Source organism: Symphalangus syndactylus, chromosome 11 (assembly GCF_028878055.3).
Source record: "Symphalangus syndactylus isolate Jambi chromosome 11, NHGRI_mSymSyn1-v2.1_pri, whole genome shotgun sequence".
In the NCBI taxonomy this organism is placed as follows: domain Eukaryota; kingdom Metazoa; phylum Chordata; class Mammalia; order Primates; family Hylobatidae; genus Symphalangus; species Symphalangus syndactylus.
In genome coordinates, this window is record NC_072433.2 from 67,713,912 (window position 1) to 67,733,351 (window position 19,440).

Here is a 19,440-nt window from a genome sequence, read left to right on the forward strand (position 1 = left end):
CCAAGTGTGGTGCCACATGCCTGTAGTCCCAGCTTCTCAAGGGGCTGAGGTGGGAGAATCACTCAAGCCTGGGAAATCGAAGCTGCAGTGAGCCATGCACTCCAGCCTGAATGACAAAGTGAGATCCCATCTCAAACAATAATAATAATAATAATAATAATAATAATAATAATAATAAAAGAAAAAGAAAAGAAAGGGGTACTGAAATCTGCATCTCCTGGTTGCCAGGCCCATGACCTTTCTATTCTACTGTTTTTAGGATCATCTCCTTCTCAAGATATTTACAAAGAGATAAATGAAAAAGGGAAGAAAAGGTACTTTAGTTGTTCTATCAAGAGCAATGAGCATATTTTCTAGATTCTTATAAGCAAGAGTCTGTTAAAAAAAACACAGCAAGGCCAGGCGCGCTGGCTCAAGCCTGTTATCCCAGCACTTTGGGAGGCCGAGGCGGGCGGATCACGAGGTCAGGAGATCAAGACCATCCTGGTTAATACAGTGAAACCCCATCTCTACTAAAAATACAAAAAAACTAGCCGGGCATGGTGGCAGACGCCTGTAGTCCCAGCTACTCGGGAGGCTGAGGCAGGAGAATGGCGTGAACCCGGGAGGTGCAGCTTGCAGTGAGCTGAGGTGGCACCACTGCACTCCAGCCTGGGCGACAGAGCGAGACTCAGTCTCAAAGAAAAAAAAAAAAACAAAAACAAAACAAAAAAACACACAGCAAAAAACTACCAAATTAGATAAATTTAAAGGAAAAATAGTATTAGTGAGCTTTCTAGCTCATTTCTAATTTTAGACAAGCAACTATAAACATGTTGACAATAGGGATTTTTGTTGGCATATATGCCTCAAAGCTTGGATAATAGCAACACTATTTGTTGCAGAGCTTTTAAGTCATTCTGAGTTTCTGAAAGTTTTTAAAGCAACCAAACTTTTCCAAAATGCCTGCTAAAAACATGGCATCAATAATTAGTCCCAGCAAATGGATTCAGAATGAATCAAAACAAAGTCAGACTGAAGAAGCACAAGTGTTCTCAAGGGAACATACTATTTAATGGGCAGATCAGGCACTACGGATCAAAACTTTAATATTTTACCATGAAGTTCCCTATTTGAAGTATACTTGTGAAACTTAGGATGATGAATTTATTTTCTAATATAAAAATCAAATTGAAAGCACATTCAGGCCGGGTGTCGTGGCTCACGCCTATAATCCCAGCACTTTGGGAGGCCAAGGCGGATGGATTACTGGAGGTCAGGAGTTCAAGACAAGCCTGGCCCACGTGGTGAAACCCCGTCTCTACTAAAAATACAAAATTACTGGGTGTGGTGGTGTACGCCTGCAATCCCAGCTACTTGGGAGGCTGAGGCAGGAGAATCGCTTGAACCCGGGAGGCGGAAGTTGCAGTGAGCTGGGATCACACCATTGCACTCCAGCCTAGGCCAAAAAGAGCAAAACTCCATCTCAAAAAAAAAAAGAAGGCACATTCAGAATAATCATGGAAACAGTGATATTTAATCAATTAAAATTCACTTCCAACTTATTGTATTTCTTTTGGACTACTGAGAAAATAGGGTCCCATACAATTATAGTCACCCATTTGGCTTATCTTTAAGAAAACTCCAGGCCGGGCGCGGTGGCTCACGTCTGCAATCCCAGCACTTTGGGAAGCCAAGGCGGGTGCATCACGAGGTCAGGAGTTCGAGACCATCCTGGCCAACATGATGAAACCTGTCTCTACTAAAAATACAAAAATTAGCCGGGTGTGGTGGCGGGCGCCTGTAATCCCAGCTACCTGGGAGGCTGAGGCAGGAGAATGGCTTGAACCCAGGAGGTGGAGGTTGCAGTGAGCCGAGATCGCGCCACTGCACTCCAGCCTGGGCGACAGAGCGAGACTCCGTCTCAAAAAAAAAAAAAAAAACAAAAAAACTCTGCTGCCTCGAAACAAGATCTAGTGGAGACCACAACATAAATTACTGGATCTCATGGATAACTCAAAATGCAGACACTGTACAATAACTGATACGACAGCACAACTCAAACACAGAAATCTGTATAATTATAGAGATTAGGACTTTTTTAAAACATAGCAAAACATATCTATAGGGCTACTTGTATGACTATTCAGTGTTCTGTAAACCATTTGAAAATTGTTCATATTTGGCCATGCTTAATCCAATATTTACCAAAGAGTAAAATGACTAACTCTATCTTTTCACTTATGCATCCCAACAACAGCTGTATCTCATGATTTGATCCTTAAAACCAAAAGAAAACAACAACTACCAAGTTGAACAACATATTCAGAATAAAAAGTACTGAGAGTATTTGGACAGTGTATTTTGTTTTGTCCATGGTAAAAATAAACCACATTCACATGGCAATTAGGATTTTAAAAATTTGAGTATAAAATAAAATGATTCCTGTAAAATATGCAAAATAACAAAAGCCTTATTGGGTCCAACAGGCAGCTGTTTTTATTCATATTTTATAAGTAAAGAAAGTTAGGGCTGGGGGCAGTGGCTCATGCCTGTAATCCTAACACTCTGGCAGGCCGAGGCAAGTGGATCACCTGAGGTCAGGAGTTCGAGATCAGCCTAACCAATATGATGAAACCCCATCTCTACTAAAAATACAAAAATTAGCCAGGTGTGGTGGCATGTGCCTGTAATCCCAGCTACTTGGGAGGCTGACACAGGAGAATCGCTTGAACCCAGGAGGCGGAGGTTGTAGTAAGCTGAGATCACGCCATTGCACTCCAACCTGGGCAACAAGAGCAAAACTCCATGTCAAAAAAAGAAAGAAAGTAAGTTAGGCAGAAGGCACCTAAGTGCTTTGTCCAGAATCACAAAGAGGGTCAATTTCATCTTAAAACTCAAGGGCTGGACCCTTCTGAAGTTGTCATTTTCTCAGTGTGGCTTAGCAAGAAATAAAACCAGCTATTAATAGCTGGGCATCTCCCACTTGGCCCAGGATATGAACTCAACTTCCAAGGCACTTAGAAAGAGTCTACCTTTTTCAAAGACAGGATGGCTTTCTAAGGTAGCACAACATATCTTCCTAATGAAGGAGTCCTTTTTCCCCTCTTGGGAAGTTGAAAAGAAATTTAAAAAATCTTTTTTGTTGAGACAGGGTCTTGCTGTTACTCAGGGTGGAGTGCAGTGTGAACTCAGCTCACCAAAGCCTTGACCTACCAGGCTCGAGCGATCCTCCCACCTCAGCCTCCCACATAGCAGGGACTATAGGCATGTGGCACCATGCCTGGCTAATTTTTTATAGAGACAAAGTCTTAGTATGTTGCCCAGGCTGGTCTATAACTCCTGGGCTCAAGTAATCCTCCGACCTTGGCCTCCCAAAGTGCTGGAATTACAGGCATGAGCCACCATGCCTGACCCAAAAATTTTTTTAAAGGAAGAAACTATTCTATCTCATACTCTACAGAAGATGAATCTCCAGCTCCAAAGTTTGAGTTTTGTGTTCACTTTTTAATTTTGCTTTTAATTTCACGAGGATGGGAGGCTAAGATGAAGCCTATCCACGTTTTTAGCCACTCTCAAAACCAGAGACTGACAGGTACGAGCAGGGGATTGAGTGTGGCTACTTCACACCACTGGTTGACTCAGAGCCCAAACAAGGGAGTAGGGGCAGGGGGTCAAAAAGTGAGATGTAAATGAAGGAGAGGAGTAAATGAAGAGGTACAAAAAAGCAGGTATAAAGGGAAACAAAACTGCAAATCCCTAGCAATGCAATTGAGTACAGCCTTGATGAAAACTGGGCAGTTTCTGTGAGTCAATGGGAAGCTTTCCATAAAGGCACACACCAGTTCTTGTTCCACTTATGTGCAAACTCCACGAGCAGGAGGAGCTGGATGCCAATGAAGAGGAAGCCTCCGACGGCTCCCACATAGCGCCAGGCTGCAAAACACCATGAAGAACACAATGAGGCAAACTTTCGTTGTATTTCGCTCAAAAGAGAATAACCACAGCTAATTTTACTAGATGATAAGTGTACCTAACACATTTAATTCCCACACAACCACAGAAGATATGTATTACTATTATAAATGCCACTTACTTTACAGAAGAGAAAAATTGAGAATCTATGTAGGTTGACAACACCTCAGTCAATAAATGGTATAGTTGGGATCTGAACACAGGCAGTCTGACCCTGAAATATCCAAGCTTATCCTCCACCCTGTATCTGCCAGGTACCCTAATAGATGCCCTAATTCATAAAATCCACAATGACCCACAACTTAAACGCAAACACATATTGCCAGGAAAATCAAAGGTGCAAATTTTATTGGGTAAAAAGTCAACAATGACCAGTAAGAAAACAAGGTTCTGACAGGGGAAAACGACTCGGCTCGACTTCTGGCTCTACCACAAAGATGCTATAACATTGAATAAGTCACATCACATGGGTTCCAGTTTGTCTATAAAAATCACTGAGCTGGGGCTGGGCATGGTGGCTCATGTCTGCAATCCTAGCACTTTGGGAGGCTGAGGCAGGCGGATCACTTGAGGTCAGGAGTTGGAAACCAGCCTGGCCTACATGGTGAAACCCTGACTCTACTAAAAAAAAAACAATTTCCAGGCATAGTGGCGGATGCCTGTAATCCCATCTACTCAGGAGGCTGAGGCAGGAGAATCGCTTGAACCTGCGAGGTGGAGGTGGCAGTGAGCTGAGATTGCACCACTGCACTCCAGCCTGGGCGATGGAGCAAGACTTGGTCTCAAAAACAAAACAACAAAAAAAAAAATGACTGAGCTTGGCGGGGCGCAGTGGCTCACGCCTGTAAATCCCAGCACTTTGGGAGGCCAAGGGGGGGGCAGATCACAAGGTCAGGAGTTCGAGACCAGACTGGCGAATATGGTGAAACCCCGTCTCTACTAAAAATACAAAAATTAGCCAGGCGTGGTGGTGCGTGCCTGTAGTCCCAGCTACTCGGGAGGCTGAGGCAGAATTGCTTGAACCCGCGAGGCGGAAGCTGCAGTGAGGCGAGATCGCGCCACTGCACTCTAACCTGGGCAATAGAGCTAGGCTCCGTCTCGAAAAAAAAAAAAAAGACTAAGCTGGACCAAAGGGTTTCTAGGTCTCTTCTGCCTCCAAATATACATTCTAATACATAAGAGGATCTCTGTAGAGAATTTTAAAGCTTTTAACAGTATTTTAGGTAACAGCAAGACTTAGGGAGTATACGAAAAACAAGTACGACCTTAAACAACTAGCTCGGCCCTGATACATAACCATATAAAGGATTATGGCTGTTCCTTATAAACTGACACAATCTAAATGTTTAGTTGAGTTTTGTTTTTGAGACAAAGTCTCACTCTGTCGCCCAGGCTGGAGTACAGTGGTGCAATCTCGGCTCACTGCAATCTCTGCCTCCCAGGTTCAAGCAATTCTCATGTCTCAGCCTAATGAGTAGCTGGGATTACAGGCACACACCACCATGCCTGGCTAATTTTTATACTTTTTAGTAGAGATGAGGTTTTGCCATGTTGGCCAGGCTGGTCTCAAACTCCTGGCCTCAAGTGATCCACCCGCCTCAGCCTCCCAAAGTGCTAGGATTACAGGTGTGAGCTACCACGCCCAGCCTAAATGTTTTTAATACCTTACTTAGGAAAGTGAATCCATTTGGGTTGAACAAAATGCTCTGAACCACTGAAATTCAGGTTTTTCCCTCAGCTCATATGAAAAAGGGCCCCTGTTTCAGCTGTGATTAAAGGCTTCATATTAATGAATTAAAGCAGGTTCTAACAATAAAGAATATAATTCAATGCTACAGAGCGTCACATAAGGTAAGTTTAAAAACAGACTGAAAGATGCTTTTCCTGTCCCACTATCGCTGCAACAGACATTTAGCTGCTGACAGCCCTGTGCTCCCTGTTGCTGGGTTTTCTGTGCAGTGCTTGGAAAGAACAAGGTCTCCTAGGCCAGCCGAGTATCAAAGTCCTCTTACACCCTGCCTGGAAGTGGGATGTGGTGGTGAGAAGAGGGGAGGTAGATAGGCAATGGTGGAAAAAGTATGGGCAGGTACGTCAGGAATTTCTTTTGAAGCCAAAAGAAAATCAGTAATTCAAACTATCAGAGGTACTTTGGACTGCACTTTTGAGCAATTTGACAAAATGAGTAAAAACAAAATAAATAGGTACCCAAAATACCCCATTAGTACCGTTCAGAAAGGTGTCCTGATCTGGAATGAAGAAAGCTCCTGAGCACATGGCCCCCAACAGCAGAAGTTTAAAGAACCAAAAGCTAGAAGGGGGGAAAAAAAAGAGGAAATGTATTTAAATGACATTCAAGAAGGACAAAGGACCTCTTAGAAGGTAGAGCATGTCAATCCATGATTCTGCCATTGGCCAATGTTCTCTCCTAATCGAGGGGAAGTAATTAGGTGACTTGAAGAATGCTTTTTCCCATAATTAGACAGACTCAGTGCAGCCTCCAATTGTGCAAAACACCATTTCATTGCAGGGGTGGAAAGGACCTGGGGGAAGGTCTTGGAACAAGAAATAAACTCTTTGTCTTGAGTAAATTTCACATCATGGTACCAGGCGTTACAAATAAGATTCTACCTTTGAGGCAACCATGTGGTTAAGTATCAATTCCACCTTCCCCTAAATCAACAATTTCAACTAGAAGAAGAGCAGTCACAGTGTCTGGTGGGCAGATGGGATCCTGGACTACTGTTCTCAACAGAAGAAAGGAGAAAGCAATCCCCAAGAAGACTAAAATACTTACCCATTGTGAATATGAGCTCTACAACTTTTGCTATTGTTGATTTTCAAGGTCAGTAGACAGAAGATAAAGAAGAAACAAGCCATTCCAAAACAGACTCTATACACGGCAGAATATCCCACCAGCTTCTCACAGGTGTCACCAGCTTTAATGCCTTTACACATATCTTCAAAAAAAGGAATCTGAGGAGAAAGTTTAGAAAAGTCATCTGTTACAACTGAGTGAGAGGGGGACTGTCATGGAGTGTTCATGCAGCCAACCACAACATCCACTGTGGAAATGGATCGTGTGCACAAAGAAACAGACTGAGGATCTATCTTCTAAAGAGATATTTTTCTAATTTTCTCTGAATCTTTCTTAAAGATACAGTGATCATAAAGTAACACTCAGCCTTTACTTGCCCCAAATGACTTCTGAAATCCAACATCAGATTCTTTTTTTTTTTTTTTTTGGAGACGGAGTCTCGCTCTGTCACCAGGCTGGAGTGCAGTGGTGCGATCTCAGCTCACTGCAAGCTCCGCCTCCCGGGTTCATGCCATTCTCCTGCCTCAGCCTCTCCGAGTAGCTGAGACTACAGGCACCTGTCACCATGCCCGGCTAATTTTTTGTATTTTTAGTAGAGATGGGGTTTCACCATGGTCTCGATCTCCTGACCTCGTGATCCGCCCGCCTCAGCCTCCCGAAGTGTTGGGATTACAAGCGTGAGCCACCGTGCCTGGCCCAACATCAGATTTTACAAAAATTACCTTCTTTTAACCACCGGCGCCCCCTCGACACTTCCACCCGCCCACCCCCCCCACCCCCCTGACCCCAAGACAAGGTCTCTCTGGCTCTGTTGCCCGGCCTAGAGTTTAGTGGCACAATCACAACTCACTGCAGCCTCAATCTTCCAGGCTCAGGTAATCCTCCTGCCTCGGCCTCCCAATTAGCTGGGACTACAGGCATGCACCACCATGCCCAGCTAATTTTTGTATTTTTTTTTTTTTTTTAGAGATGGAGTTTTGTCATGTTACCTAGACTGGTCTTAAACTCCTGAGCTCAAGCAATCCACCTGTCTTGGCATCCCAAAGTGCTGGGATTATAATAGGTATGAACCACTGCACCTGGCCTAAAATCCCATTTCAATACATAGATATATTTTTGTTGATATGTATACATATATACAAATAAAAAATCAGAGACTTCTTTTACTATCCACCAAAAATGTCACTCCTCTCCCTCAGAAGAGTAAACAATTTGGTGGGTAGAGTATTTGTATTAATTCACATAGATAAATGTGTGTGTATACATATATACAACACACCCACATATACATATACATACTGAACACACATACATACACTCATATCATACTATGCATATAATAAATATATTAAAACAGCTTTTTAAAATAAAAGATTGTATGTAATGTTCTACAATATTTTTTCCCAAATAACAATAAGCTGGGCCAGACACAGTGGCTCATGCCTGTAATCCCAGCACTTTGGGAGGCCGAGGTGGGTGGATCACCTGAGGTCGGGAGTTTGAGACCAGCCTGGCCAACATGGTGAAACCCCGTCTCTACTAAAAATACAACAATTAGCCCGGCGTGGTGGTTCGTGCCTGTAATCCCAGCTACTAGGGAGGCTGAAGCAGGAGAACTGCTTGAACCTGGGAGGCAGAGGTTGCAGCGAGCCAAGATCGCGCTGCTGCACTCTAGCCTGGGCAACAGAGACTCCGTCCCAAAAAAAGAAAAGAAAACAAAAATAAACAATAAGCCATGAAGAGTCTTTCTCTATTAATACACAAAATCCCATCACATTCTTTTTCATCACTATCTTATATTGTGAAAAGGCTTGATCAAAATCAATAACCATTCTCACACTGATCTTCATTTTTTGTTGGGGAGAGTTTTTAAATTTTATTTTTTGTGCTTGTTTTTTATTATCACAAACACTGATTCAATAAATACTGCTGTTCATGCCTCACTGCACCTGTGCCATTATTTATGTAGGACAGACACCTGAGCTAGAAATGGAATTAGTGGGTCAAGTAGTCAGGCTGAATGTCCCTTATCCAAAATGCTTGAGACCAGAAGTCTTTCAGAATTTGGAATATTTACACTGTATTACTGGCTAAGGTTCCCTAATCCAAAAAAATCCAGAATGCTTCAGTGAGCATTGCGCCTTTGAGTATCATGTTGGCAGTTTAAAAGTTTCAAATTTTAGGGTATTTCACATTTCAGATGTTTGGATTAGGAATATTCAACCCGTATCCACATTTTTAAACTTCAAGATAAGAGTTAAATCATACTTTCAAAGGCTGTACCCAATTTACATCCTACCAGTAATATCTGAGATTGCACATTTCCCAACTTGGACATCTAATTTAAAGGCAAAAACCCAATATCCTGTTTTAATGTACATCTTCCTTATTACTAGTGAGATTCAGCATCTTTTCTCAAGTTTATGGCCATCTGTTTTTCTCTCTGTATTGGCCGTTAATTGGGTATTTTCTTGATCCACTGGAGCTCTTTATTAGTGGGTCTTAATCTTCTGATAAATGTTGACAATAGTTTATTCTAGCCAAATTGGAAGGCTTCCATGTGAAATAATCACTTTCATTATCAGAATAATTAAAATCGTACACAATGAGAACAAGCAGCACATTCCTAGTAATGTCATAAAATAAGGATTTGGTCAGTCATAAAAACTTGCTTCTTATCAACATCAAAGTTGAACACCCTTCTGAACAGAAAATAAATCACACTATAATTATTATTCATAAGAAAAATAAAGTATCACAGAGAAAAAATAGCACAAAACTGAAGGTAAAAGTAAAGTGTGATAAAGAAGATAATTTACAGTTTCTTCTCCAGAAAAGATACTGAAGAAACAATAATATCTGTGGCTATCAAGATTTCTATAAACAAATGTCAACCCAAATGAGAGACTGAGGCAAGAGTCTCAATGGGGAATAATTAAGCCAGAGCTTGAGGGGCTGCTGAGAAACACACAAATCACAGACTCCTCTGTGGCTGGTGCTCCCAAAGAGGTTGCAGAAGGCTCAGTATTTACCCATTTCTTTACAGGGGAGAAGGCATGCAGGAAAAGGGGGCAGGTGGTGAGGCAAACGCGACATTCTCGAGATTTTAACCAGTGCCCAGTAAACTCCGCTATACAAGAGATATGATAACCATTCAAAAAGGGAGTAAAGGAAGAGTTAATTATGTAGTCTCAGAGTAGGCAGAGAAAGACTGCTCTCCTGTCTTTGTTCTGCCCCTGGGAAGATAAGCTTGTAATGGGCATTGTCAGTGTGAAATGTAACAGACTGCAATTCCATGGACAGGGAGATAGACTTAGGTTGCAGACCTAAAGTTACAGCTGACATGTCCTTTTTTATGGGAAGATACACATCTTGAAAAATGTTTAGGGGCCAGCAGAGAATTTACTTATGAGCAATTTGAGGCCAGTCATCCGGGATGCACCGAGGCCTTCTGCCTTCTCCAGGGGTGTGGCTAATGCATAGCGATTTGACACAAGATTGGGAAGTCACAGCTATTTACTGGGTGAGGGGGCAAGGTGCAAGGGGACAGCAGCAGTGTCATGTGACTGTCTCTCCAGTCTTAAGTTTCTCTTTGGCATAAAGAGTTTGGGCAGTCCTGAGAGGGTTTATTTTCCTTTACAGAAAAAACAAAGAGTTCCATTTTTCTTCCCACTCCTTTTTGAGACAGGGTCTCACTCTGTACCAGGCTGGAGTGCAGTGGCGCAATCTCGGCTCACTGCAAGCTTCGCCTCCAGGGCTCAAGCCATCCTCCTACCTCAGCCTCCTGAGTAGCTAGGACTACAGGCATGTGCCACCAAGCTTAGCTAATTTTGTGTGTGTGTGTGTGTGTGTGTGTGTGTGTCTAGAGTTGGTGTTTCACCATGTTGACCAGACTGGTCTCGAACTCCTAGACTCAAGCAATCCACCTGCCTCAGCCTCCCAAAGTGCTGGGATTACAGGTGTCAGCCACTATACCTGGCCAGCTCCATTTTCATGAAGACATGTGAAAGAATTCATGAGGAAATAGCCAACATTACATTTTGTTTTCAGCAAATTCCTAAAACTGTACATTTTTTATGACTTTTTTTTACACCATTTTGTCACAATAGAGACAAGATGTTTTGCTTGATAAAGACTGCATCCAACCAGATAAGTAGATAAACAAGAACAGTCTTCAACTATCAGTCCTCACTGGCGGACTCTGTGGCCATAAAAAGGGTAGGTACTGTTGTAACTCGTGACAAGCACCTGGTATCTGCCCCTGAAGGCTCCGCCCACATCAAAGACTGTTTCTTGCACGACCAACCAGATTGACCAGCCCAGACCAGGAAATTCTTTTTTTCTTTGTTGCTCTCCCTGGACTAGTTCATTAACCCTTTTCCTATTCCCTTTCTCTTAATGTTAAATGTTATTTTGTTTGTTGTGCAATGTTTAATCAATAACATTTATATATTGACAGAGTATACGATTGTGTACGGTTTGCAATACTGACTGGCTGGTGCAGAGGCTGGAACCTGTGTGCCTGCAGATCTAATGAGTGGGTGAGAAGTACTAAGAAGAATTGCCTCCCTGGGAACTCCACATAGCTGGTGGCTTTTGTAATTGAAATAGCATCAATAGAAGTCCAACATTATGAAAACACACAAATGTTCGTGGACCTGGTTACCTCTGACCTTGGCGTCACTCACAAAAACCAAGATATGCCACCCTAAAATATTCTTCTTTGCATATTTCAAGCTCGTTATTCTGAGAAGCTGAAGACACAGGAGTAGCTCTGCAAAGCTGCTGTTTTATACAAAAAATTTACATCTATAGAGGAAATCTACATTAGTAAAGTGTATCAGACGTTTATTCACCATACATTTCTTCCCCTCACCCTCCCATTACGTGTTGCCAGCAACTCCCAGAGGCCCCAAGCCCCTATTCCTCTCTGTAGCTCAAGATGCTATAAGCTTCTGTCATCTGACCTCCCCCCCCTTTTTTTTTTAATTGAGACAAAGTCTCACTCTGTTGCCCAGGCTGGAGTGCAGTGGCGCAATCTCGCCTCACTGCAACCTCTGCCTCCCAGGTTCAAGTGATTCTCCTGCCTCAGCCTCCCGAGTAGCTGGGATTACAGGCGCCCGCCACCAAGCCTGGCTAATTTTTGTATTTTTAGTAGAGATGGGGTTTCACCATGTTGGCCAGGCTGGTCTTGAACTCTTGGCCTCAAATGACCTGCCCATCTCGGCCTCCCAAAATCCTGGGATTACAGGCATAGCCACCACGCCCAGCCTATCTGACCCTTTTTAAAATTTCTCCTGTAATTGGTCTTATGTCAATTTAATTTGCTTCCCAGAGAAAGAACCTAGAAGAGTGGAAGGAAGCCATTTTTCCCTTCCGTACAAAGGCAAGGTCTTGCTGGGAAGGGCCAGGTGCATGCCAGGCTTAGCAGTCGGGCCCCCATCCTGTAAGCAAGGGAAAAGCACTACTGAAGCTAGAACACCTTTGGCTACAAAGTGGAAGACGTGGTGAAAGGGTACAGACTTGAGGCAAGGGGACAAGTTTGAAGGCCACTGGGAACAGGTGAAGAAGGTAACCCCAGGCAGAGAAACCAGAGATTCTGCAGGTAGAGCTCACAATTGGCAGGACAGCATAGATGACAAGAATGAACCACAAGAATCAGATAAAGCTCTTGTTTTCTTCTTTTTTTTTTTTTTTTTATGGCATTGCTGTTTGGGATGGAGGGAGGAGTACAACGGGCAGGGGACAGACAGCAGAAGTGAAGAACAGAGCAGGAGTTTGCTCTTTAACACCTTAGGGCATCACCAAGGGGCATCCCAGCGAGAACAGTCTGGTCTGGAAATTGCTTTAGAACAGCAATTGGGGCTGGATACAGGAAGCACTCGCAGGCGGGTAATGAGAAGTCGGTCACACAGGTGCTTTCTGGAGGAACCTGAATTTTTAGCTCTGTTTAAACGTGAGTGATGAAACAGCATGGTTAAAATTTTCAGGTGCTGAAATATGGTAGGGGACACACACAAAATGAACGTTTCAGAGAGTCTAACCCAAAACAAAAGTTACACCTGTATGAGTAGCGCCAATAACGAGGAGGTAATATTACTTTGAATCTGTAAAAGCTACATTCACGGAGAAGCCATACCACTTCATTCATTAGGCTGTTTCATTTACACAGGATTTATTGCTCTAAAACATTCCTTAAATTGTTTTCTTCCCCACCTTCTCTCTTCCACTCCATCAGCAACTCCAATTCCTGAACCACATCTTCCCTATAACACATGCACATTAGCACCTCTTTCATCTACACCAGCCCATCTTTCACCTTTAGACCTTCTCTACCTCCCTACCTCTCTCTTTTTTCTTCCTCCAAAATCCATTTCAAGGAGAATGCTAACAGCAGCAGGCTGAGCCACCATCCCCAACAAATCCCCTCCCTTGTTTGCTTACTCCAGAATCTGGAATGTGGCCAGGGCCCTTTAAGGCTCATCAAAGGGTGAGTACATTGGCACTGTATATTTATCAAATACAGGTAAACAACCCCCCTGCTCCAAATCCTAACCAAGACCTCCTTTATACTGTGGGTGACTTCGCACATTTAGTTTTCAGTATGTGGTGAGTATTTTTGGGCAAAGAACCTCCAAGGTGAACAAGCTAGCAGGATTCTGGCAAGGGGAATTTGCTCCGATTAAATATTTGCTGTTCCAAAGTCCACCCCACTTTTGGAAAAAGAAAAAATACATCACATACAAATTCCACACCACAGGGTGAAGGGGACGTGCCTGCTAAGGGTGTTACCTCTTAAGTCTGGCTCTGGCACCCAAAGACAGGGCACTTAAGCCAGGCTCACACACTGTATGTTGTTTCTTTTTTTTTTTTTTTCTTTTTTTTTTTTTTTTGAGGCAGAGTCTTGCTCTGCTGCCCAGGCTGGAGTGCAGTGGCACAATCTCAGTTCACTGCAACCTCTGCTTCCCGGGTTCAAGCGATTGTCTCAGCCTCCCAAGTAGCTGGGATTACAGGCACACACCACTATGCCCGGCTAATTTTTGTATTTTTAGTAGATGGGGTTTTGTCATGTCGGCCAGGCTGGTTTCAAACTCCTAACCTCAGGTGATCTGCCTGCCTCGGCCTCCCAAAGTGCAGGGATTACACACGTGAGCCACCGCACGCAGCCTGTATGTTCTTTCTATACAGACGCCTGAGAGCAAGGCGTTTCCCTCCAACCCTCAAAGCAACCAAACTCAAAGCCACAAACTATCAAGTAAGAATAAACAGCTCATAAGACTTCCAGTCCTAACTCCATTGCTAACTTGAGCTAGCTACACACATATAGACACTGAGCCTCAATTGTGCCATCTGTAAAATGAAACAATACCGACACCCATTTCATGGAGTTGCCTGAGAATTACATCAGATAACACCTGTGAAGTGCTTACCACGGTTCCTAACTCAGAGTAGTCATTAAGTTAACTTCTTTAATTCTAAAGCACTGTTATGTTATATAAAAATAATTTCGGGGAAGAGACTCAGGTACATTACACGATCCACAAACTAATGCATTCCGATTTAAACATGGTGTGACGAGGTCAGGAGATCGAGACCACAGTGAAACCCCGTCTCTACTAAAAAATACAAAAAATTAGCCGGGCGTGGTGGTGGGCGCCTGTAGTCCCAGCTACTCGGAGAGGCTGAGGCAGGAGAATGGCGTGAACCCGGGAGGCGGAGCTTGCAGTGAGCCGAGATTGCGCCACTGCACTCCAGCCTGGGCGACAGAGCGAGACTCCGTCTCACAAAAAAAAAAAAAAAAAAAAAAAAAAAAAAAAACATGGTGTGAAACTGAACATCTTAGAACCCAGTAGATGCTCTATTCACTTTACCAAAGGATCTACTACCTTTGGATTGAAAGATTAACTTTCCTTTTTTGAAAAAAAAAAAAAAAAAAAAAGACGGAGTTTCACTCTTGTCACACAGGCTGGAGTGCAGTGGTGCGATCTCAGCTCGCTGAAACCTCTGCCTCCCAGGTTCAAGTGATTCTCCTGCCTCAGCCTCCCGAGTAGCTGGTATTACAGGCGCCTGCCACCATGCCCAGCTAACTTTTTGTATTTTTAGTAGATATGGGGTTTCACTATGTTGGCCAGGCTGGTCTCAAACTCCTGACCTCAGGTGATCCACTCGCCTCGGCCCCCTAAAGTGTTGGGATTACAGGCGTGAGCCACCACGCCCGACCTGTCAGTAAGGTGAATCTTTCCTTGGTACATTTATATTAGAACTGAGGTCCAGAAAATAGCACTCACTACTTGTCCTTCAGAGACCTAGCCACCATCCAGAAGAAAGCATTCTGAACTCACAAATTAGGAAAAAACATTTCCAAAACATGAAAACAAGTAATAAACTCAACAAGATGCAAGCGAGAAGAAAATTCACGTAATCTTGTTTACACAGGAGAGATGCTAGCTATGTCCCTAAGACAACTTCAATCCCAGGCAAATAAACAACAAAAAAGCTACAGGAAGATCTACAGGTCTAATTGGCCAGGGGCCTAGATGCTACAAACATAGAAAACATGTATAAGTTTTGGGAGTGGCTTCTTAAGAAATGGAGAGGAAGTAGGTGAAAGTTGTAGTTGTGTAATAGTGTTACTTGATATTAGAAAATGCAATATTAGGCCGGGCGCACTGGCTCACGTATGTAATCCCAGCATTTGGGGAGGCCAAGGCGGGCGGACTGTCTGAGGTCAGGAGTTCAAGACCAGCCTGGCTAACATGGTGAAACTCCATCTCTACTTAAAATACCTAAAAATACAAAAATTAGCCGGGCGTGGTGGCACATGTCTGTAGTCCCAGCTACTCAGGAGGCTAAGGCAGGAGAATAGCTTGAACCCAGGAGGAAGAGGTTGCAGTGAGCTGAGATCACGCCACTGCACTCCAGCTTGGGCAACAGAGCAAGACTCCATCTCAAAAAAAAGAAAAAAGAGGCTGGGCGCGGTGGCTCACGCTTGTAATCCCAGCACTTTGGGAGGCCGAGGCGGGTGGATCATGAGGTCAGGAGATCGAGACCACGGTGAAACCCCGTCTCTACTAAAAATACAAAAAATTAGCCGGGCGTGGTGGCGGGCGCCTGTAGTCCCAGCTACTCGGAGAGGCTGAGGCAGGAGAATGGCGTGAACCCGGGAGGCGGAGCTTGCAGTGAGCCGAGATTGCGCCACTGCACTCCAGCCTGGGCGACAGAGCGAGACTCCGTCTCAAAAAAAAAAAAAAAAAAAAAAGAAAAAAGAAAATGCAATATTAGCAAAGCTAATTATTCTTACATTTCATTATATTAATATAAAATTTCAAAGAAAGCTTTGGGCAGCTCAGCATGAGGGATAAATTAAGTTCACAAAAACTAGAAGAACTAGATTTGCAAGTTCTGTTTAATATCCCTCACTTGAAAATGCATTTCAGAACCTAGAACGTCTCCCAGTCTGCCTCTCCCTTTTCTGATATTCCACTCATCTTCAAACTTTCCAGGATAGTTTGTTTTTCTCCATGAAGTACTTCCAGGGTCCACCACACTGATGACTTCCTGTTATTGGCCAGTGGACAACAGCCATGAATGGGAAACACTAAAACAGCTTCCCTCTTTCCTTACACAGCCTCTTGGCAACCAAAGCTCATTTCTTAGTAAGTGATTGCCTTTGAGGCCCTTTGGGGGAACTGGGGCTATGTAATAAACAATAACAACAATCAGTCCTGGCTTCTCTTTTCTTTGGGTTATCTGAGCATTTTTAATAGAAAAATCTACATTGTATCATTATTAAAAGCCAAAAGAAGAATGAAAATTAATCTCAAAAAGCATGCAAAGTCTGAGACTGCGAGTTCACAGCTCCTCCTCCGCCATGAATATTTTGTCAGAATCAAAGAGTCACAGATAGGATTAAGCAGCCAGAAAGCAACTCTAAGCAAACTGTTACACAATAAGCTCCAAAGGAGACAACTCACAGAAGACTGACTAATTAATTACTATGGGAAGAAGGGCTCTTCCACAGATGCAGAACAGGATTCAACTCATTTCAATCTCCATTGAGAGAATTAGGTAAAACTAAAGGCAGAAGGCTGGGCGCGGTGGCTCACGCCCATAATCCTAGCACTTTGGGAGACCGAGGCAGGTGGATCATGAGGTCAGGAGTTCAAGACCAGCCTGGCCAAGATGGTGAAACCCCGTCTCTGCTAAAAAATACAAAAATTAGCCAGGCGCGGTGGTGGGCACCTGTAATCCCAGCTACTCAGGAGGGCTGAGGCAGGAGAATCGCTTGAACCCGGGAGGCGGAGTTTGCAGTGCACCAAGATTGCACCACTGCACTCTAGCCTGGGGTACAGAGCAAGACTCCATCTCAAAAAAAAAGAAAAAAAAAAAGAAATCTAACTGCAAAGGATTATTCTCAATTTTATTTGCACTTATATAAGCAAAACAATTATATTTTTACTGCCAAAATGTGTAAATTACAATAAAAATACTAATAACCCAGTGTCCTCGCCCATCAATGCCTCGATTCTAACTTGATTGCTTCCCTAGAGGTGCCACTGTCCCCAGGTGTGTGTGGATCTTTCTAGACCCTTTGCTGTGCCATTATTCTACATTCATTATGTCTTGGAGGTTGCTGTATGTTTAACAGATAAATCTATTTGCATCTTCTTACATACTACACAGAATTCTAGGCTGGGCCCAGTGGCCCACACCTGTAATCTGAGTGCTTTGAGAGGCCAAGGCAGGAGGATCACTTGAGCCCCGGAGTTCAAGACCAGCCTGGGCAGCACAGTGAGAGACCCCGTCTCTACAAAAAGTAAAAAAATTAGCCAGGCATAGTGGTGCACGCCTGTAGTCCCAGTTACTCGGGAGGCTGGGGTAGGAGGATCTCTTGAGCCCAAGAGTTCAGGAGACTGAGGTGGGAGGATCACTTCAGCCCAGAAGGTTGAGGCTGCAGTAAGCCATGATCGTGCCACCGCACTGTAGCCTAGGCAACACAGCAAAACCCTGTCTCAGAAAAATTAATAAAAACTTAGAATTCTACAACCTGATTGACTCTAATTTAGTTTGTTATCCTGCTGGTAGGCATTTAGTTTTTTTCTGATTTTTTTTTCACTATTATAAATAATGTACAATGGATATCATCCTTATTATGTGTATCTCTCTGTTCACATGTAAAGTGTTGAGAAGGACAGAAGCTAAAGTCAGCTTTATGACAGAAGTCATAAAGTTAGTACATTTAAAATTTGAACGGATACTGCCAAACTCTCCATAAGAAGGGTTGTGGAAACTCTGGAATTAGGGGTAATAGGGCAGAAGAGAGGAGTGGAGGTGCCGGCAAGAGAGGCAGAGCCGGGGACACACCATCTCTCAGCCACGTACTCCTGTGCTGCCCCGGCAGGGTCAACATGTCAATCGTCCAGATTTCTGAGGATCTTTGTTAGCACTGTCCCTACAACCAAAGCCGGGAAGAGAGTGAATAGGACCCTCTGAGCCAAAGACACAAATCTATTTCTAACTCAAGATAAAACCACAGCTACGGAGGTCTGAACTTTGGTTTCGGCTAGAAAATATGGCTATGGCCCCACACAGAATACAGGGTCTAACAGAAGACACTGTGCTGCCCTGAGGTGAACACGGCTGATGGAAAGATATCTCTTCAACATAGAAATGTGAAATTTCTATAAAGAGAGGACTAGATGCTGAAACATGCAGGTCTTTCTAGTCTAACCATTTAGAGAAAACACATGCTTAAAGTCTAAGTGAGCCTCAAATCTGCCAGTTTCTTTTTTTTCTTTTCTTTTAATAGAGAAGGGGTCTTGCTCTCTCCCTCAGGCTGGAGTGCAGTGGCACAATCATAGCTCACTGTAGCCTCAAACTCCTGGACTCAAGCAATCCTCCCACTTCAGCCTTTCCAGAAGCTGGGACTAGAGGTGCATGCCAACACATCTGCTACTTTTTTACTTTTTGTAGAGACAGGGTCTTAACTATGTTGCACAGGCTGGTCTCAAATTCCTGGCCTCACAAGATCCTTCCACTGCAGCATCCCCACGGACTGCTGGGATTATAGGTGGGAGCCACCTCACTCAGCCAAACTTAGCTTGCTTTCTTCTTAAATGTGTGGACCTGGAACGCAGTGGTGATACATTATTTCCAAGTTCAACTATTTACATAACTGTCTTCTGTACTTTTTTTTTGAGACAGGGTCTCGCTCTGTCACCCAGGCTAGAGTGCAATGGCACAATCTCGGCTCACTGCAACCTCCATCTCCCTGGCTCAAGCAATCCTCCCACCTCAGCCTCATGAGTAGCTGGGACTACAGGTGCACACCACAACACCTGACTAATTTTTGTATTTTTTGTAGAGACGGGGTTTCGTCATGTTGCCCAGGCTGGTCTCGAACTCTTGGCTCAAGTGATCCTCCCATCTTGGTCTGCCAAAGTGCTGGGATTACAGACATAAGCATATCATTTGTAAAAATCCAGTGAATTTAGAGTTTGCACGTATAATCTTCATTCCATACTATATGTTACATGACATAATTATACACACGTATTACAGCATACAGTTTTGATCATCCATGCACTCACTCCCAGCTACTACCTGCAGGTATCACTCTAAACTAGGGGGATACGAGCTGTGAATAAAACAGGTTAAAAGTTCATGCTAAA

General features: G+C 43.6%; 1 protein-coding gene across 3 annotated transcripts in view; it reads right to left on the reverse strand.

Moving 5' to 3' along the window:
• The window catches only part of SERINC5 (serine incorporator 5), a 189,306-nt gene that overhangs the window by 64,727 nt on the left and 105,139 nt on the right, over positions 1-19,440 (reverse strand). For all 3 annotated transcript variants that reach the window (XM_055298359.2, XM_063612191.1, XM_055298358.2), the window contains exons 3-5: positions 6,749-6,927; positions 6,180-6,262; positions 3,822-3,915 (exon numbers count right to left, since the gene is read on the reverse strand). In XM_055298359.2, coding sequence (XP_055154334.1) covers positions 3,822-3,915; positions 6,180-6,262; positions 6,749-6,927 — 356 coding nt within the window. The remainder of the gene's footprint in view (positions 1-3,821; positions 3,916-6,179; positions 6,263-6,748; positions 6,928-19,440) is intronic.